This window comes from Acanthopagrus latus, chromosome 15, assembly GCF_904848185.1.
Source record: "Acanthopagrus latus isolate v.2019 chromosome 15, fAcaLat1.1, whole genome shotgun sequence".
In the NCBI taxonomy this organism is placed as follows: Eukaryota; Metazoa; Chordata; class Actinopteri; order Spariformes; family Sparidae; genus Acanthopagrus; species Acanthopagrus latus.
Genome location: NC_051053.1, coordinates 16,402,925 through 16,424,997, shown reverse-complemented (window position 1 = coordinate 16,424,997; position 22,073 = coordinate 16,402,925). Strand labels below are relative to the sequence as shown.

General features: G+C 42.9%; 1 protein-coding gene across 3 annotated transcripts in view; it reads right to left on the bottom strand.

Annotated features, from left to right (window-relative positions):
- Positions 1 to 821: 821 nt before the first annotated feature.
- sertad2b (SERTA domain containing 2b) overlaps positions 822 to 22,073 on the bottom strand; it is a 36,607-nt gene continuing 15,355 nt past the window's right edge. Inside the window, exons 2-3 of one of the 3 annotated variants that reach the window (XM_037123073.1) lie at positions 21,906 to 22,004; positions 822 to 2,195 (exon numbers count right to left, since the gene is read on the bottom strand). In XM_037123073.1, the coding sequence (XP_036978968.1) occupies positions 899 to 2,191 (1,293 nt within the window). In that variant the 5' untranslated portion in view covers positions 2,192 to 2,195; positions 21,906 to 22,004 and the 3' untranslated portion in view covers positions 822 to 898. Of the gene's footprint in view, positions 2,196 to 12,644; positions 12,769 to 21,905; positions 22,005 to 22,073 lie in introns of those variants that run through there. The other 2 variants (XM_037123071.1, XM_037123072.1) reach the window with 2 other exon arrangements.

Below are 22,073 nucleotides of genomic sequence, written 5' to 3'. Positions count from 1 at the left end.
CAAAGAAGTTTAACAAACAACCAGGCGATGTGTTTTAGAGCTATTCCCAAAGCGCAATTATATAACCAAGCTAATATGTAATGTAGCACACAGGTAAAACAATGTATTCCTCGTAAAACCTGTTTATGCTTGCTTTACAAATAAAACATAGCATCTGTAAAAAGATAAAGATTAAATAATTATTATTTGATCTTGAGAAATTACCTCACTTAATAATAGTCTTAATACGATACAATAAATTAAAAAAAACATTGAGGAGTGACCTCGCTAGGCTGTTAAAGTAAAAAGAACTTGAAAAACAAATACTGTAAAAACAGGAATTGAATAAGTGGTCATTTTGAAAGGCACTCATTTGCTAAAAGCCATGTATTCAGTGTGTTTGTGTGTGCACGTGTGCGTGTGTGTCAACTTGTATTTCTACACCTGTGACGAGTAATTATCCTCACAAGGATAGAATGATTGCAAAATCCTCCAGAATGAGGACAATTTGCAGGTCCTAATTTGATCTATGTACAGTTACCTTTTAGGGTTAAGGCTTAGGTTCAGGTTAAAGATTAAAACTAGGATTAGGATTAAAGTAGGATTAGGGAATGAATGGAGTCAGTGGAGGTCCTCACAAGTATAGAAATACAAACTTATGTGTGTTTTTGTTTCCCGGTTACTTCATTTCCATATTTGGAAAGGCGAGCACAGTGCATGCACAGTGTTGTGTAGTAGTAGTTGTCATAGTAGTACTAATTGACATCACCATTGATGTTTACAATTTCCGACCTTTGAAGAGTAAAAAAAACATAAAAACAATAAACAGGGAAACACCCAAATAGTTTCCAATTTTTCATTCCAGTCTATTCTCCGGATTAAACTCTCTGTGTGTTTCTGAGGTGGCGGTGTCAGCGAGTCATGAGCCCACCAATACTTCCATAATGTGGTCCAGTTCTGTCAGATCAATTTTGAAAGGCTGATTGGCTGAAACCTGGGGGGCGGGGCCACTGTATGGCGATGCCAGTGATTTGAGGAGATCGTCTGCTGTCACCACTGGTGACAGTTTGGCGAGGCCACCGCCTGATGTCACGCCCACAGCCCCCGCTGTCGTACAGGGGTCAAAGTCATACATGGACGTGTCGATGTCGGCGAACAGGACATCATCCAGCGCCAAGTCTGAGAGAAACCCCGAGGGTGAGGAAGAGGATGAAGGGGAGGAGGGAGGAGAGGAAATGTCTACTAGACCACCAGGGGGCAGTATGGGCAGAGTGTCCATGGGTCGGAGATCGGTACAGCGGGTTTCCGCCAGCAAGACGCCAGCTGCATCTGGTTTAGCACCCATGGTCCTACAGTCTCTGGGTGGCCCTGTGGGTGCTGGGGAGAGCTGTGCTAAGTGGGAGGGTTGGGTGAGTGGCGTGGGAGCTGGGGAGGTAGTCACGGTCGTAGTATTAGCTGCTGCGGTCCTTGTTATGGCTGTGGGAGGACCCAACTCTATGTCACTCAGAGCGGAGGGGAAACCGTCACTGGACGGGCCCGGCACAGGGACCCTGGAGGACACCTGGCTCAGAAGTGCCGAAGGTAGTGGGGGTGGCTGTGCCGGAGGAGGCGACAGAGGAGGAGTGGGTGGGGACTGGGCACAAAAGGCTGAATCTCCACCATCCTCCTCCAGTAAAGAGGCTGGAGTGAGGCAGGCTTCTAGAGGGGCAGGGCAGGCCTCCACACGGTTGGGGCAGGCTTGGGTGGCCTGGCAGTTTGGAGGCACCATTGGGTGGGGTGAAGATGGTGGGGCGATCACCGGCATCAACAGCGCAGAAGGCTGGGGTACTGGTGCCGACGCAGCCACTGACAAAACACCAAAGGAGGGTGGTGCCTCACGGTAGCCCTCATCCATGGGGTCATCAGGCGGCGGCGAGGGTGGAAAGAGCAGCGGCCGCAGGGAGCCTTCCTGCTTGAGCTCATCTTGGATGCGCCGCAGCATGTTGTTGATGAGGACGCGACGCTCTAGGCTGGGCTCACCAAGCGGCCGCTGGCTGTACAGCTTCATCAGGGAGATGTTGAAGATGGTCTGCCGTTGCAAGGTGTACGACACCTTGGACAAGCCCTCCGGACCGAGGCCTAGTCCCCCTCCCGCCACCGACGCCTCCAGCGTTTTGCCTTCCAGCCCCTCTTCATCCTCGTCCAGCTTCCGCTTCGCACCTTTACCGAACATATATCTGAAAAACACAGAAACAGTGGACATTCAGAAGACAATAGCATAAAAAAGGCACTAGCATCTCATTCAAAATCTCATTCAATTCTAAAAACATTAGGACCTTCTGGCCAGCTAATGTCAGCTGCAGCTGCTGCATGGAACCTGGCTTTCAGGTGATCAAACACGTTTTATGTTTGATCAGGTGTTTCCTCAAGTTAGGCATGTTTCACTGCTCAGCTTGGTGTTTTGCATTACAAATATTGCAGTGTTGCCCAGACTCAGAGTAACCTGTTGCAGGGTTGACATTTCACCCCCGTTTTCTTTCTATAATGCTAGTCTAAATATACACTGTCAGGTGCCGATAACAGGCATTGGTTGATTTAATGTCAAGTTCCGTACCCAACTCCATTAATAGTAGAGTATTTCTAGATTGGTCACATTTTACATACTTTTGTTCCCCCACACTGAATAAACCTTAAACAATGATATTCCAAATATATCATACTAGGTCATTGGTGTCTTGTTGATTGAAATCCAATAGCACAACTGGGTCTGCACATTAGATGATCATCGTCATGCCAGATTTCTCCTAAATTTAAAACACGTATGTATTCACCACCAAGTTTGCAAACTAAAACCCTGCAGCTTAACCATGGTGATTCATAAAGCTGCTTAAACGCAACAAGCTTACAGCAACAGGAGATTAAAAAAAAAAAAAAAACATACATTGAAATCAAGAGCAGCTGCAATGGCAGCCTCACAGTTGCATACTGTAGCACAGCACACTCACGGACACACAAGCAGTCAGAGACACAGTCACACACACACTAAGTTACGTAATAGCAGCGTTGCCTGTTGTACCACAGGATCATAGGCCAGATTTAAAGCCCAACCCCACCCACCACCCCCACCCTCCCTCCTCCTGCCATACTAGAACAGAACAGTGAGTTACTTTACACCACTTTCAGACAGCACACTTGTTTGAATCGTGCTGGACCCGTTCATATGAGTGAGCTGTTTCTCTGCTAGTCACTGCTAACAGACACTTTTTGTCGTTTCTTCACTGATAGACCGTAAATTTACACTGAGTCACGTTGAGTAATTTACTCGATAAAATTACGTTTCAGTTTCACCTCTATGTCTGTCCATCTGCACTCTCACTCGATCACCCACACATGTACTCTCTCTGTCTCTGTTCTCCCTTGTTTGTTGGTGGGCTGGTTAAATGACATTTAAACGTCGGCATCATTCAATTAATTTCCATTCATGGTAGCCATGCCAGTTCACCAAAGTCGGGAAGTGTCTGACCAGGGAGGAGGTCTGTGAGAGAGGGGGTCGGCTAATGCAGGCTGACCCATACAGACAGCCCTCAGGCGGCAGTATGAGCTGTATCACTGTGTCGGTCTAAACACGGTATTAGTGGAGGGGGTATGAGAGATACAGTAGGGCAGAAAAGAAAGAAAGAGAACCACAATGATGGAAAAAAACAGAACATAGCCTTAACATCAATATTATAGTACATTAACAGATCTCTCTATCTAATCAAACTATCTGATGGTGTCATTATTTGTGCGACAGAAAAAGCAACAAAGCAAGAGAGAACGACCATTAAAGAGAAAGAAAGAAAGACAGAAAGAAAGAAAGACAGAAACAGGCATCGCTGCAGTGTGTTTGACTCTAATCCAGGCTGACAGGCTCATGCAGCCAGTCCCTGTCTACTCACACACATACACACACATAAGCACTACGCATGCGTCTCCTCTCTCTCTCTCTCTCTCTCTGTCTCTCTCTCACATGCACACACACACATACACATACAACCACACACACAGGAAGTGTGAGCTGCAGGCCCAGTCACCACGACTGGTTGGTTGCCATGACAAACAGAGTCAGCTGGGAATTCACCCAAAGAGATGACAAAGAATGGGATGGGGGAGAGGAGGAGGAGGGTTGGAAGGGGAGGAGGGGGTGCTGGGGGGTGCTGGGGGGCAGGAAGGAAGAGGAGGAAGACGTGGAGGAGGAGGAGGAAGCAGGGTAGGTGAGAGATTGGTTTGGAAAAGGTGGGAGGGGGGTGAGCAACTTTCCCTCCCCCGCTTCGATCCTTAACTTAAACTAATGCTGTGGTGCCTCTGAGCAAGGCACTCAACCCCAACCTCTTCATTACTTAACATTTTGCAATTGACTCATAAAAGTCTGTAAAGGCTGTACATATACATTTGAGTGCTGTTAGCAGATGTAAAAAAAACCTTTGAAGGACAAACAAAAGAAGCTCAACATTTTTCCATGCTTGTAAGTTACCTGTAAAGTCTACATCATGGAGAGTTTGCCATTTTCAGTGGCAATGGTAAAAAACTAGGTGCTGCTTCGGTCAGGTTATTGAGTGACGTTACTGTTTACAAAGTGTACTTTCTATATTGTTTTGGGCTAAAATAAGAGGTCTGACAGAATTCTAATGCAGGCAAATTTCTCATGGCAAATTGTTTGTTGTTTTTCAAGTCAACCAATCTGAGTTTCATCTAAAGTAACAATGCACAAAATGTTCTCAGACTGTCAAACTTCATTTATTACACATGTGCTAAAATGAACATTTAATGCTTAACTATTCCCTCAAAAGCTATCTTGATATTAGAGCCTTTATGTTGCGTGACACTAAATCTTCCAATTTTAGGCATACATTTTGGCATCATTACATACAAGGAAAAAATTACACAACAGAATGCCAAGGATGTGTTCAAGGCAGTAAAGAAACAGTAAGACCCTAATGTAAAGTACACTTTTAAACTGTTAAATGTTTCTAAAGCGCAAGCTGTATAAAGAAAATGCAGAACAAACCTTTACATAAAACATTTTAAATTTTAATAATTTCTTTAGGAAGAACGCACAAAAAAATCATCTGTCTTTCAGAGATTAATTGCACAAATTTTTTTTTGGAACAATGTACCCACACAGGTCTCTAATTACAGTTTCTGATTTAATTAAAGCTACAACCATACATTTGTTGCTAGGCAAAAGCTGTCAGAAACATATAAATATTATCAGTTGAACACTCCAACTGCAACAAATCTTTATTTCAATAAACGTGATATTTAAGTTAGATACAACGATCTGCTGGACACTGTATGCCATGTTATCAATTCTAAGTAACTGGCAAAGTTGACCTGTTTTCATAAGAGGTTGAGGGTCCTTGACCTGGACACCCTTCACAAATGTTTTATCTGTGTCACATACCACTATTTTTATTTCATTTATCTAAATCAAGATGGTTATTATCATAGCACCAGTTTTTGAAATTGTACACAAAACATTTTTTTACAAAACAAGTTAAGGATACTTAACTTGTTTTGTTTATTTTTTGCCAGTTACATATGAAAGTTAAGAGCTACAAGTTCAGGCCAGACAGACATAAAAAAAGGTGGTGTGGTCATGACTGAGTGTATCCTGACACTATTCAATTACTGACCAATTTCTATCACTGTATTTATGACAAAAGAAGAGATGTCAGCAGTGCCCATGCTGTCTGAATGACACTGATCTCTGGCAAGTGTAGAACAGGAATAGACAGGTTCTTGAGGTTCATTTGGGGGCCAAGCAAATACCCGATTCTAATACTTGGATATTTGTGATTTTTAACCATCTACTTCTTGAGCTTGTGCATTCACTGCAGCTGCTTATGGAGCTTCTAGGAAAATGGCGAATCGAGTGTCAAAGAGAGAGCAACAGAGTTAGTTTCAAAGCAGTTTGCGGGTGTGTGATTGAGAGCTGAAGCAGCTGCGCATGTCTGACTCACTGACTCATGGCAGGGTGTTTAGACTCCCTTGTGCACACACTCACATGCACGCACACATGCATGCATGCACACACACACACACGCACACACGCACACACACGGTGAAGAGCTGACATACCAGAGGTGCCCCACCCCTTACATTCCTCTTCATTATCCTCCTCTCCTCTTCCCCTTCCTTCTCCTCCACCTCTCCTCCAGTCACTCTTTTACCTCTTTTCCATCACTCTTTTTCATCCTCCCTTCGTTCTTTAATTCACACCCTCCCCCTCTTTCCATTGACTGTCAAAGTTCACAGGCCCAGCACCATCCTACACCCTATGAGCCATGTCTAGATACGAACATGGCAGCAAAAGGAAAACATATCATAATGAATTGAATAGATAAAGCACGGCAGTGTACGACTGCTGCGTTCCAAAATGGAGCCACGATCTTCGTTCAAGGTCACTGTGCGCCACTATTAACTGTCTCACAAAGAACTGTCTTAAAATTACCTTTTCCAAATGATTTTTCACAAGGCAGGAATAACTAACGGTCTCTTGAGACCTTCAAAGCAAAAAAAAGCAACCAGCTATGACTAGAAATAAACCAACCTACAGTTTTGAAGGTCACTGTTATCACTGATATATTCAGACTGAGGCTTAAAATAGATCTTTTATTCAATAGTCTTTCATTTGAAATTTGACAAAAAAAGTTGCAAAATATGATGAGCTCAGTGTTGGCCAGAAAAAATAGAACTTTAAGTGGTAGGAACAGCATGTATTAGTTGTTACTGTTTACATCTACTTATGTGAAATCTAATCAAAATGTATTAGAATAACTTTAGGTTCAATGTCCTCAACTGTGTGATCGGTTTTGTATTCAATCAAACTGTACAGGACATCTCATGTAGTGTTTTGTTTTCAGAGTTTCCTCCTTTTTACTCTCCCTTGAAACCATCTTCAAAAGTGTGCAAGATACCGAACAAATCCGAATCAGTACAATCAACTGGCTGTTTCCAGCAGAGCGATCTGATCCATGAACACCAGGCAAGAACTTTTTTTCTAAACCATAACTTAAAATGACAGTTTACTGTGAAACGTCCACACAACCAGGCCCAAAACCGTGCCCCCGTTAGAGAGAATCAATGTGAATACATCCAGTACAATCAGGGATACATAACTAAGTTTTTCATTGTCAAATATCAGTCACTTATTTCCTCCTCATTGAGCAATTAGTTGTTTGGTCTATAAAATGTCAGAAAATGGTGAGAATTTCCCCTAAGTACAAGATGTCCTCATGCATCTTTTTTTGTCCAAAACCCAAAGATAGTCAGTTTAGGGGAGTTATGAGGCCAGAAAATATTGAAAGAAAAGAAGCTGGAATCAGAGATATTTTAAAGAAGTTACTAATTACTAAAAACTGATTAATTATTACAGTACTTTTTAATAATTTAAAACTAACTGATCAGTCATTGCAGCTTTATCATTTCATAATCATGTAAATAATGACATTGTTAAAGTAGTGCAATGATAAAACATAAAAACAAGTGCTTTATATATTTAGAGGGGAGGCCAGGTGTGTGTGCAAGCATGAGTGTGTGTTAGCCTGCCAACTGTGCCTGCAAACACACATCAGACATGTGGGCCGAGCATATTGTTCCAGGAGCTGGCTGTAGTGAGTATGACTGAGTGTGTGTGTGTGTGTGTGTGTGTGTGTGTGTGTGTGTGTGTGTGTGTGTGTGTGTGTGTGTTGTGCAGTAGTGGGTAGTGCAGTGCTAGTGGATGGACTCTGCAGTGATATTATGATCCTGTAACCGGATACGCTGGTTTCCATGCCTGAGCTGCACATCCACCCCTCCCCCTCACCTCCACATCGGGCTATTTCAGGTTCTCTGGATGCACAAAGTATGGACACTTCACACTGCACTGCTGCAGGTAGACGAATGTGCCGATGTGCTGTATGCTTAGCGTGATATGTATTAATGTCAACGTTCTCATGTGCACAAAGGCATACTGGAGCACACATGCAGTTCACAGTCATGACTGTGCTTCCACTGTTTCTCCTCACTGTAATGTATCCAGCTCTGCACATGAGGACGACACTGTCCAACTCACTACTATGTGCGTGTGTCTCTCTCTCTCTTTCTCTCTCTTTCTCTCTCACACACACACACACACACACAATGTAGAACTAGTAAACACATTCCAGACAAAACCCAGAGGAAGAGATAGTGCGTTGTAGTCCTCGCCTGACCAGACCCACTATGCTCAATAGCAGCTACGCTTCCCCAAACAACTTAAGATACAGTTACACCATGACGATAGCCACTACTACTACTGTTTCTACCACTGCTCTTACTACTACAGCTCACCCCACCAATTAATACATTCTGTTTTTTAAGCACAAATTGGAATTGGTCATTAAGAATCATCATCAGCCCCTTGCCACTGGCTCTTCTGCATGGACCTGTAGAAAAACTGGCAAACACCCACACCCACAAAAATACAACATGTGTCTTTTCCCACCAGATCCTCTCAACCACATTGGGACTATCTGTGGTCATCAAAAACCTAAAACATGGAGGCAACACGATTAAACTGTTGAAATGTGTCATAAAACAAATAAGGTTTCAGTTCTCACTTGTGGTTAAAACTGTGAAATGCTGGTGGGAGTTTTGGTGACGTCAAATGAAGGTCAACTACATATTAAAGGTCATCTTATTTGTTTCTCACCTAAACTGGCTTCAAGTGCAATTTTTGAGCCATGTTTAATTACGCAATATTATCATAAATATGAGCTAAAGTATTCTTATGGTTTTGGGGCTGCCTGATATGGTACAGAAAATCACAATGCTCAATCATTTTTGCATTCAAATTTTTATTTTATATATAGAAAAACTATTAAGATCCTAACAATGTGACATTTGCTGCCAACTGTGCAAAATAAACATGTTTTCTAATATCTGGAGAATAAGATTTGTAGGCCAGGCCAGTTCTGTAACACTACAGCACTTAATTATAATGCTCTTTTATCACACATTTAAAAAGAGCATATCAAAAAATTATTCATGTGATAGATATGGAAGTCATATTGCAATGTCAAGAATAATTTAATTAACTCTGCAGCCCTATCTTAGACGTGTACAAGTGTTCAGGTTGTAGACAATAAGCTTATCATACACCTGTAAACAATGTCCATGTGTGCATGCCACACACGTTTGAGTGTGTCTTTTCCCTCAGAGTGATCATTAACTCTCACATGACAGAGGTCAGCTGGGGATCACACAGAGAATCCACTATGATTTCTTACGTAATGACAGACCTTGTTACAAAACACTACAGCTCCAACTGTGCAACATGAAGCATCCTATTAATAAAAAGACACCGTTGTGGGCATGCATGGGTTGGAGATCACCACTTGTGACAAAGATGTTATTTTCAATTCATAAAGAACTGAAGGTTCGCTTGAAACCTGAGAGATCTGTTTCTCCAGTGCTGGTGAAAAATAAAAGAAATTCTTCAGAGCAATCCTTTATTTACACAAATTAATTATTTGTGCAGATGATTTCTAGTATTTTAAGCACAAGTTTAGGTGTTAGAAATTAGTGAGGAGATTCATCACCCGCTCGAATTGAGATCACCAACATTATAAAGCAGTATGAAGGAGTAGGAACTGTGCAAAGGTCAGGGGCAAGCTACAGCCACTGACACTTTTCCCCATTTTCCCTAACTCATGTTGAAACTAAACTCAGCTGTCAGTTTATTAGGTACATATAGCTTAGTGGGGGTGGGGGGGTGTTGTTTACTGTTTAGTCTACTCTCATTGACAAGACTGGGCCTGACAGAATATCAGAAACACTTATGAGTATAAGGCAGTGCAGTTCGACAGCATCATAAACTGCAGCAACTAAAGTGGCTGTAAATTATGCAATCATTAAGGCAGGATTTACAACAGGGCTGCTATCTGTAAGTTAAACCAAGAAGTAAGCTACTACTACACAGCCAGTACACAGAACACTATGAGCCAATCATAAAACAGAGACCTGACAGGCGACTGTGCTTATGTTTTATTCTTTAGGAGTTAGGGTACTTTGTGAGTTAAAGGGAAATCCCAGTGTCTCTAAACCTGTGACCTTTATTCATATGTTTTGGTGTCTAAGTGATACATACTTACCAAAAGCTGGTACAGTACATCACGTCAGCTGACAGTCACAAAACAGCTGTTATGTAATCCTTTTAATCAAAGTTATGTCTACCTAAGGCTGAGGTTATCTGACAATATTAAGGAAACAATTTCCATGGAGATAGAGCCTTTTGTTTTAAATAATAAGATCCAAACCTTGTGTGTAACCAGAAACACAAGTCCTGCTCAAGGAGAAGTCTCACGAGAGGTGAGTCTTTGCAGGAAGACAACGGTGGAAAGAGTTAGACAGTTTTGGGGTTTTGGAGTTTACCTTCACAGAAAATGGTTTCTCTCTGTAGGAATAATTTGCGTTTTATTGTCAGACACTTCAAATAACAAACCAAAGACTGTCAATGGCAAAAACAAGCATTTTTAGTTGATGTGACTTTGACTGCTGGAGTTGCCCCAAATGATTACTTTACAGACACTGTAGCTGCCTGCCAGACCGATCTACTGACCGATTCCAAAACTTTTGATAAGTATGAAGCATTTACACACCATGTCAAAGGCACAAACATATAAAATAAGTGGGTATGGGCATCTCTTATTTATGGTCATTAGTGTATTCACACACAAACTTCCTCATTCCCGCTCTCTCCCTCTCTCTCCCTCATACACACACACACACACACACACTTAAGTCTATAAATAAAAGGCAAAAGAAGAGAGCAGATTTAGGTCAGCAGACGTGTCTACATGCCGTCGAGTGCTCCACTCTTTCCTCCGAGCCTCTTCAGGGAGAGAACACAGTTTGACACTTGCAGTGAAAAGGCCTCAGAAGCCGGTGATATCGACAGCATCCACCCGTCTGGTCACTGGGTGTGTAGTAGTATCCACCTTATTACTGCAGTATCTGCCTTATTACTGCAGCATGCACTGTATCACACCGGTGTCGGCCTTATTACCACAGTGCCCACCTTGTTACAGCAGCATCGGCTCTACTGCTGCAAGTGTCATCATTTTTACTGCAGGCAGCACCCTTATTACTTAAGTATAATCCTTGTGAATGCAGTACAAGCCTTATTACTGCACTTGAGGCCTCACTGCTGAACTGTGAGCCATATTACTATTACTGCTTATAGGTATTCATCTTCTGGGGACATGCAATATGGAGTAGCATGCTACATCCATCCCTCATTGGGTAGCCGATGCAACAGAACTTGCTTCTTAATGGAAGTTCAATCCTTAGAGACTGAAAAATAAAAGCCTGCAGCTGTCACCCTTTAATACATTTTCATATCAGCAGCTTCTAGACATGCCTCTGAAGATATGTGTTAAAGCTGCCAGCACAATAATTAATGCATAAAGGAAATTTGGGACCACTGGGTTCTAAAAAAACAAAAAAAACCCAAACCTAAGGCGCACCTTAAAACCTTGACCCACTATGCCTTCCCCTTTAAGGAGTATAAGTAGTAAACTGTAGAGAGGAATTCCACCATTGTCGCAAAAGCCAGACTTTCGTCTCCCTGCGGTGGTCATCTGCTCCTCCACACAGTATAGGCAATTGTGTAACTCTGCATCACATCTGGCTACTCCTTAGACGGGCTTCTGCTCTGATGAAACAGCGCTCTGTGTTCTGATGTGAGACTTTATTGTGGGTTCCTCTCCCAAGCAAAATAAGAAACTCTAAGGTGACCTACCTGCAGCTTGTGGGTCGCAACAGGAGTGACAAAGTAAAGAAGAAGTAGCCCACTGTCATTTTAAGAGCAGACTGCTGTGGAGTGTGTTACGAAACAGAGGCTCCTCCACTCACTACAACAAGCTACACTGACTGAGACTGTCCACAACACTGGAGACCAAACCACCTCCACTTATACTAAAAAGCACATTTCACTACTCACAGCATGTTTACAGGTGTACACCAGCATGTGTCACACAAGCTGTTAATAAAGACAAAATAAAATGCAGGCAATACGTGTGCTCCCAACTGTCCATTTTGTCTTTGTGCTGTTATTGACATCTCTTGTACAACCGAGTCATTAAGGTTACACTCAAACCCCAAAGAGGCCTGTATTCAATGAATGTCGTTCACGTGTAAGAGCATTGAAAGATAAAGAAATGTAGTTTAAGCAATTTTAAGAAGTGAAGGGACATTACTTTTTTCAAAACAAGACTAACCAAAGCAAAAAATGATTCACTTGCCCGACACTATTCGTTGTAGCAGTAAGAGTGTCTGTGTGGATAACACTCGCTGTATTTCGGTAAACAAAGTTTATATGACCACTTTTCTCCGTCGTTATTCATAGAAATTGGAAAGTGGCGGCTGTTTCGGCTCTAAAAAAAAAGTTGAATGACAATTTTAGCGAGTGCAGAGACAGTGGAGGTGCAGAGGAGGGGGACGCTACTATCTATCTATTACGAAAACTTTTTCAGCCAGACCCCTCGACCCGCAGCACCAACGGCACTTTAACGGCAGCCTTCGCCGTGTCTATTATTCATAGAAATAGGTTACGCTGCCTTTCCGCAATACACTTCCTCGGCGCGTTTTACTCTGCTATATGAAATATATAAAGGGTGTCTTACCACATCGAGGTCCGCCGGAGTTTGAAAGAGAAACATGGGGGATATTTAAACAGTCCTCCCGGCTACAGAAGAACAAGCCGTCCTCGCTCCCGGAGACTCTGGCACACAATGGCGCTGATAGGAGGAGAAAACTGCCTCCGCTCACAGGAACGCTGCTGCCTTCACGGGCTGTCCGACATACTGGCGAGGCAGGCTGCATGTGAGCATATGTGCCATAGTCGGTGTCATTTGGAGCAAAAACGAAGATATAAGGCCATCAGTGGGACACGGTCACCAGGGTAATCACGTGTAAAATCAGCGTTTGGTGCGTCACAGATTTTTTCTTTAAATATACATTTTTACTTTCTATTTTTCACGTCATACGGTCGTTCCTCATGTGTGAGATGGGCTAATGCACAATGTAATTTGATACTGGCATCTCTTAAAACATCAACTGCACCCCCAAAGGTCGTTACCATTGTAACAACGGCGTAATTACTTTCATGCCACGGTCCGTTTTGTTGCGGCGAGTAAAGTTTCCGAGCAGCACGTGAAGGCAGCAGGAAAAGCTGAAATCGAGCAGCTGCCCCGATAAGTGGCGTCGTCAACCTTGCTCCGCCCACACACATGCACACGCATACACATGCACGCACACACACGCGCGCGGTATGTTCTGTAAAACTAGTTAATCAAACATTTACAACATTAAGAATGTGGAAGCAACGTTCTCATGTGGAGCTGTGACTGCAGTGTCAAGCCCTGTCAACACAGTACACATACATGCACAGCACAATCCTATGCTTTTGAATTTTCAAGTATCTTACCAGAGAATTTCCTATCGTGTTTTTCCTTTCCCCTGTGCTGAAAACTTGAAATCCTGCAACTGTGTTTTTTTTGTTTTGTTTTTTTAGCTGAAACTGAATGCTGAGTTGTGAGTGATGCCCATTCTAACCGGTAGCAGATGGCAGGAAGATGTCCGGTAAACTCAAACAAAACCTAGCAGAGTGTGCTTCATGAAGACAAAACACCAGTGAAGCATTCCGGGGGCAGAATATGGGCATCTTGGACCGTTTGTGCCCCCGATGCCCCCTGCTGCACACTCAGTTATGCCCTGATACACACACAATCACAACAAAGTGTCCCTATTATTTCAGACAGGCTGCCTGTTCTCAGGACTGGCTGTATTTTAGAGGACTTGCTGAAAACTATTGATACACAATCGTTAAGCATATAGGCCATCATGGTGAATCCAAAACTCTCCACTGATCACACCATAAAGTGGTCTTCGTGAAATATTTGGTTCTAGAACATGGACACAAACCCTCATCCAGGAGGCTGCCGTTCACGGTGGTCTGCATATGAAACCAAAAGTCAACAACAATCACTTCTACCTCTATAACATACTTTACCAAATTGCGACCATTTCCTAGCGTTAACCATGTGTCACATCAGCTCTCCACAGAAGTGGAGGGTACATGTTATTTGTACACAGATTGAAGAGATCAGGTTGTTATTTTTCAAATAAAAGTAGATGGTGCAAACCAGCTAATAAGCTATGATAGCTCCCTCCACCTTGGCTCTTTGGATTTCTGTTCTCTCAGAGGTCAACATTGTCAACACAACTTACTGGTCAACACCACAGATTTGCAGGTTAAAGGTCAGGTCATCGTGAAACCACACCATTACAGACACTGGTGTGACCAGGCCTTAAAGGTCCAGTGTGTAAGATTTAGTGGTTTCTAGCAGTGAGGTTGCAGAGTGCAACCAACTAAATACCCCTCAATTCATCCTCCCCTTCAGAGCATGTAGGAGAACCTGTAGCTGCAGCAAAACAATTTAAGGACTCTCTCTCAACAGCCAGAGTTTGTTTTGTTCGTTCTTGGCTACTGTAGAAACATGGTGGTGCAACAGGGCGAAGTCTTCAGGCCCCTCCAAATAGCACCAGGCTTTTAAACCACAATGCTGAAGCATTGCAAAAGATTGAGACAATTTTAAACCTGTGAAGCCCAGCTTTTTTGGCTTCATGTACCTCTGAGCAGCTTTCATAGGAATGAACGAAGCCCTGCCACCATAGCTGTATCCAGTTCTCATTAAATGGTTGTGGGACTGACTGCCTCTATATAGAAAAGGGTCCTTTTTAGGTAACGTAACAAAACTATAATTGTGAATATTATATTTCATTTCTGTCAATGGATCCCCCTAAATCCTGCACACAGGACATAATTATAAAACATAATTGAGGGCTGCAAGACACAAAAACTTCCATCACTGGACAAATTGACGTTTGTGAGATTTTTTTTTATTTTTTTTTATAAAAGGCTAAACTGACTCAGCTCAATCAGTGCAGACAGCAGAGCATATGGAAACTGCTGGTGAAATACTCTGCTATTCTTGGCATCGGGGCTTCTCAATACATCTCCATCATGCGAACAGTAACGCCTGAATGAAACCTCAGCTGGAGTACGGCTAACAGACGGGTTAGCCGAGGTGGCCCTGTGTGTGCATGCACACGTAGCTTCTGTGGTGAATGGAGATCTGATTTTAGTCCTGTGTTCATCTCTCTGGACTCCGAGTTGACTCATGAATGCAGAGCAGAGAGGAGGGATGGCTCTAAATAAAGATTTCAGGTCAAAAACAGGAAATGGCTCAGTGAGCAGGGAGGGCAGGGCCATAGCAACACCAACTGGAGAGCTGCACCCACAACATCTCTCCCTCCCTCCCTCCCTGCCCCCCTCACTGCCTTCATCTATCTTTATTTATTTCCCCCTCACTCTTCCTTTATTTCCCTCTCACCGTGTAAAATCTGCTTGTTCCTCGTCTTTCTCACCGTTCTGCAGTTGCTCTATCCTTGTTTCCATGCTCCTTGTTCTCTGGCTCCGTCTTTGTCCCTCTTTTTGATTCATTTTTCCTCCGTTCTCCATTGGCCTTATTTCTTCTGAGGTTTTCATTCACATTCTCTCACTCAATTGACACTATTGAAAAGAGAGCTGCGAAAGAACAATGCAGCACAGTTTTTTGCATTCAACCCAAAATGAAAGGTTAAAGCATTGTTTCCAAACATGGATTGTGAAATTTGGCATAATCATTAGCATCTACAATAACATAAGAGAGGACATGTTATACTATAAAGCCATTTGACTAGTAAACTAGTAAACACTCTGTTCTTTTGTTATGGCAGTCTCTTTGTCTACGTTCCTCTGTGCATGTATCAGGTTGCGTGTGTTTGTCACTATCAGTGTGAGCGTGACTCATGGTGAGTTCACCGGTCCCACTCATCACTCCGGCCCGGCGCATGAGGCTACATGTTGCTTCACTGGGCGGTAACGCGCGGGATTACGATTGTCGCCAGAATTAGTTTGAGTCGAACCTCATGTTCCATTTATACTCGCTGCGACAACGCGAGGGGCATTTTCATATCATCGAGGTCTGGGAATTCACAACAGACACACGAGCTGAAAAATGCCAATGATGACACACACACACACCACACAGAAGTGGATTAATTGATTCATACGCTCCAGTCCGTGTGTTACTCATCAGTTTTGTTTACGTGACAGAAGTATTGATTCTGACATATTCCTCTTAAAAAAAAGGAATCACCACACACTACTTGCACTATGTTACTGATTCCATGAAGGGCTTGAAAGTAGTTCCCAGTCTATAAGTACTAGTTTTGTAATCCATTACTATTACCTTTACTAATACTGTTTGTGCCACTGCAATATTTACCATCACGGCAGTGAAGACAGTTACTACGTTCTAACACACTGCATTAAACAGTACTACCTCAACTATTGCAACAGCGGCTCCTGCTCGTCAACACTGTAAGTTGACAACTATTCATAACACTGATCCTCCAACGGCAACATTTTTCTAAACACAGTCATCAGCAATTTCTTATGAGATGAGTTTGAAGCAGCGACTACATAATCAGACACGCATTCTATACAATATCACTTTTTTTTGTTTGTTTCCTGCTCATAACCCTCACCTTTAGAAGTGAATGCTGGACCTTAACCTCAGCGTAACATTTTTTCCAGGCAAGACGTTCTAAATTTGCATAAAATGTCCACTAGCAGCAGCCAGACCTCGAAAACAGACCAACTCCATATGCAGAATATCATTAACAGCTATGACCAGATAACCTAGATACGAAGCATTATTGGCTGTTATGGGAAGTCTACCAATTTTCTAATCAGCTTACTCCACATGGGGAGAACCACGCAGCGAGTGAAAACAGTTGTGTAACGCAATGCCTCTGTGTCAGGAGGTCACGAGTTGGCATTGCTTCGCTTCAGAGCGTCACAGGCCGAAAAGGTTCGAAAACCGCCGACACAATGTGTCGTATGGCTCCTAAAGGAGCTTTGTTGAATCTGAAAGAATAAAAGGAACTCTGATGATGTCATCAGCGTTATGTTGACTTGGGGAACACAAATTGATGACGGAAAGCCTACGTGACAAACTGAGGGAGTTTGCTACGGATGAAGGATAGAATTAAAACACTCGTAGGATCTAGTTCCTTATTTACCTTGAAGCAACACCGTATAACTCTTTTGCCGTAAGAAGTGTAACTTCAGCGAGAGGGTAGGTGGGCGCCAAACTGCACAACACACCGTATTCTACGCAATGTGGCTTTAATGCAACTTACAATACACAGGTGGACGTTATATTTTGTCCATGCAAATCACATTGTTACTCCAAAGGTACCAGAATTCCTCAGTCTGATGCCAAAAACACTGCCATCTACAACTGCTTGAAGTGGGGTGTGGAAAGAAAATCTTAGTTGTCGCGCAGCCCATTTGGGAACTATAAAAACCCCCAAGGAAGGATTTCAGTTTTTGATCATACAGCTTTGAGAACATCAAAATTCAGTTCAGCATTTGAAACTGACTTAAAAAAAAAAAGAGAAAAATCAAGTTAAATGTTCTGAAACATCCACATGTGCTACAGATTTCTGGGAGGGTGTGTAAAGACGACCACAGAATCTCATTAATACTATTAGACATGGGTGTGGCACAGCAGCCCAACATGGAGAGAAAGAAGGACAGGGGGGTGAGGTGGGGTGAGGCGGGGGGCTCCACACCAAAAAACACCCATCTGCTTTCTTTCCCATTCTCTCTCTGTCTCTCTTTGTCTCTCCCTCCTCCTGTTCTCTCTCTTTGTCTCTTTATCAGTGTCCATCACTCCCCCCTCTCTGGCCTGCGCAGCTCCTGCCTCAGTCACACACACACACACACACACACACACACACACACAGGAGGGGGGTTATCCTTGATTCAGCATCTTATATCCACGATTCTGCTGTTTAAATTAATACAAACACCCACACAGACACACACGGAGCCTGAGCGTTCATTAGCGTGCCCCCCCACCCACCGGCACTCAGCTCACCGTCCTTCAAACACTTGTTAAGTGCCTCGACTTGCACACTTCAAAAGGGGAAGTACAAGTTAGAAAAAGCACGTCTGCCTCCTGCAGTGCTGCCATTTTAGTTAAAGATACTCCCAAAATGTTGTCGCAACCAGCCAGGCTTCTTGTAATGTTGGTGATCCAAGCGTTTACACTCGTCATGCTGTGACACTCAACAGCAGCTCCTCCTGAATTTATATTATACGGATGTTCTCATGCAGCAAATAACCACTAAAGAGAAATTAATTGTAGAGTCAGAAGAGAATTAACATATGCTGCTTTTCTTCTTTTTACCCCCTCTTTTTTTTTTTTTTTTTCACAAGAACCCATCGTCTCATCTGATATAAAACAGTGCCGTTAAATGGAGCTAATGGGGATGAACGGCAGAAAACGTCTGGCTGGGTTATGCCTTTCTTATTTTCATTACTGGTTTACTGTAAATGAATAGAACCTGATATTAAATATCAGAAACATACTGAGAAGCACATTATGCATAATGCAACACAGGCGAAGGTGATTTGAAGCGTGCAGTTTTTATGTCCAGTGACCATTTAAAGTGAAGTTATGGCTCTCTTCTCCCCAGTCATTTAAAACAGTGGCCTGGTCTTGTTAGCCCCAAGTTCAAACTCTGCTGTTTGCATTTAAGACAAAAAAACAAAAAACAAACCTTTGTGCACACAAAAACAGTTTGGTTCATTCGGTCCAGACAAGAGGGAGAAAATACATGATTGCATTGTAGTTCTGGTCTGGTTCACTTCACACTGGCTCTTTACGAGAGGAGTAAACCGTTTCTGTGATGTTTCTAATATGTAGACTCGTGCTCTCGAAAAACAAATGTGAAACAACTGATTATAAGCGTGGTAGAGGTAGAGACAGGAAGAAAAGGAGGCGTCTCGCACGGTAACATTCCAGGAGGCATTACTGTTGGATCTCTAGGTCTCTTTCTAAGGATCATAATGAACTACCAAAGTACACAGTCCTATACAAACACAGCAAACCGCAGTTTGAACTGCATTTGACTGACTGACTGATCAAGTAGAAATCCCTGCATTCATGTGCTGATGTGTTACTGGAGTCACCAAATGATTTACATAAATATATACAGCACATGGCCTCTTTAGATTACATGACCCCCTTAGCGGTCAGCACATTCATTTATTTGTAGTTCGGCTTTGGAAATGAGGCTCAAATCACACATCTGCTATCACAAACTCCTGCGGTCTGTCCGTCTGCCCTCACACATCAAATGAGGTGCAACGTGGTCCTTTTATAGATCCCAGCAGAAAAGGAGGCTTCCTTTGCCCTGTTGTTTTCGGTCCACACTAGGGTTTGAATGAAAGCTTTCACACCAACTGCACCTACTACACAAACGCACCTGGGTTCTTTTCAAACGAACTGAACACGTTAGGTGTGAAAGCACCCTTAATGATCTTCTCGAGTTATCAAACTGTTATCTTGTGGTCATGACGTAGTGATATCATTACATCTTTGTCAAGATGACAAATGGCACCTTTTAGGGTTTATTTGAGCCGGTGACAAGCGTACAGTTTAATTACAGTGTTGTCTCCACGTAATAAAACTGTTCTCAAGAAGATCAGGACTTAAATGTGCCATTGTCTTAGGATAACTGGCACATCGTGATCTATCTAATCTGGTTTCATTACTGAGTCCTTCCTATTATCTTTGAGATAACAGATTGTTATCTAAACAAAATTTGACAATTGAGTTGTGATCACAAGAGTTTATCTCAAGAACATGAGATCATTAATTATCTTCAGATAACTGGCATCTAAATATTATCAGCAACCGCAGTTGCTTCAGGCTTTGGGTACAGAATGGATAGTTTGTGATCAGAACTGTCACACTGGCTTTCATTACGGCAGCACTGTTAGCTCAGCTACTCAAAATCAGTTTCATTCGCTGCCTCACGTTTACTGCAGCAATGGTTTCTGGGGGTTTGTCACAGTCGACCGCGTGATGTCACACGTCATGTAGTCATTGAAGGATAAGAGACCCGAAGAGGAAAAAATCAGTCATCATCTACTCACCTACCACACTGATGGAAGGTCAAGTAAAGTTTCATAATTCATTCAAAACATTTCGGGAGCTTCACAGCAAAACAGTGTTGCTACAGATGCTGTGGCTGCAAAGCTAAAAGCGCTAACATGCCACCCATCTGAAGCTGGTGCACAAGCTTGACTGCACGTCGAGGATGTGAATATTGTCTTTTCAAATCAGTTTCAGATCGTGGGGCTTCTGGAGACTTGAATAACGCCGGATGAGCTATTTGAAGCCATTTGGGGTTTTCTTCCTGTTGTGTTTTAACATTTTTAAATGTGCTTGTACTTGTTCGGGAGAACGCTGCGACACGCTGAAGCTCTTTTGGGTGAAATGTTCCTTTAAATCAACACACCTCTGTGAATGCAGGTATTTGCTCATAACAGAACACAGACAGAAGTTTGAGTTGGGTCCTACTGGGCCAGGAACTCTTTTATTAGGACATGTGCAGGTACGAAAGCAACACCCAGACTCATACTGGAGAAGTTCTAGTGCTGTGTTTAAATGGCTCTATAAAAAGATATATTCACAGATCCCATAACTTGATATATTGTCTTTCTTCACGCACTAGAGCTTAAGAAAACACCAATGAGCAACCTCTTGATTTAGTCATACATTAAAAAAAAAAAAGTTTTTTCTTATTTCATTATTCTTTCCACAGCCATAAAACCATCCTTCTTCTGTGAACAGGCTAAAGAATTCAAAGAGATAGGTCTTCAAATAGAAACCAGTGTGAGCGCTCCAAACAAAACTTTCCATCTTGCAAGATGAGGACTCGTGCCTTGATGAGGAACACGGGCGAGAGACCCAGACAGAAAGACAGAGAGAGCGAGCAGGAGGGTGTGTTTACTCATGGCTGTGCGACGCCTCCAGTGTCAGGTGACTTACAGGAAAGAAGTTGTTGTTCTCTTTCTCTCGCTCACTCGCTCTGTCTTTCTCTTTCATTCGAGTGCCTTTTCCCCCCGTTTGCCTCGTTTCATAACTTCTCAGATGAATTCTTTTTCTCCTCTCTTTTCTCGCTTTGCTGGCGAGTTTGTGTGTCAGACCGCCGAATCACAGCACGGCGTGTCCAAAACAAGCAGGAGGCAATTTGTCCAAATCACATCGGGTGACGAATTACTGAATTCGAAAGCAGTCGCCCTAAATGAATAAAAGTGTTCGAGCTGAGCACTTGATGTTGTGTTAAGCCAGTCAAGACATTATGAGACACTGGAATAAGCATCCCAGACCTACAGTACAGTGCTCTGTTGTACGTTTTAATGGCATTTGGCTTGGAGCTATGTGAAAAGTTTTACCCTGCCCTTCAGTGTGTGTGTGCGTGCGTGTGTGTGTGTGTGTGTGTGTGTGTGTGTGTGTGTGTGTGTGTGTGTGTGTGTGTGTGTGTGTGTGTGTGTGTGTGTGTGTGTGTGTGTGTGTGTACCCATCCATAGCAAACTGGTGAGTGTGACACATTCCAGTGGGACAACTCACCAATAGTCTAGCTGTAGATGGTACACAGATATCTCTGTCCACTGGGGAAAATTCAACAAAAAACACATTGATGGTTGGAGAATTCAGTTCCCACATTTTGCCATTTTTTGTTTTTCTGTTTTTGTGTGTGTGTGTGTATGTCGCAGATCAGCTCCGTTCTGAGTAGTCCAACTAGTAGAGGAGGAACTGACGGTTGTAGGTGAGCGGTAGTAATACTGGAAGCGTTGGTGGTGGTATTATTAGCGACGGGGGTGTACAGTCATAGCCGTAGAGAGTATAATAATAGCGTGTTACAGACTAGTGCTCAGTCATTACGCGTGTGTGCATTCTTCCCCTCCCGCATACCTTTGCTGTCTCGCCTCGAACAATAAATTCTGCAGCGTACTTCGAAAAGTGCACCTCGAGACGAACTGAGCTGCGGCGTAAACTCCGAGGAGGGAGATCCTGTGGCAGAAAACAGGAAGGTCATTAATCTCAGCGAGAAAGCGAGCAGACTTAAAAGTCACGGCACAA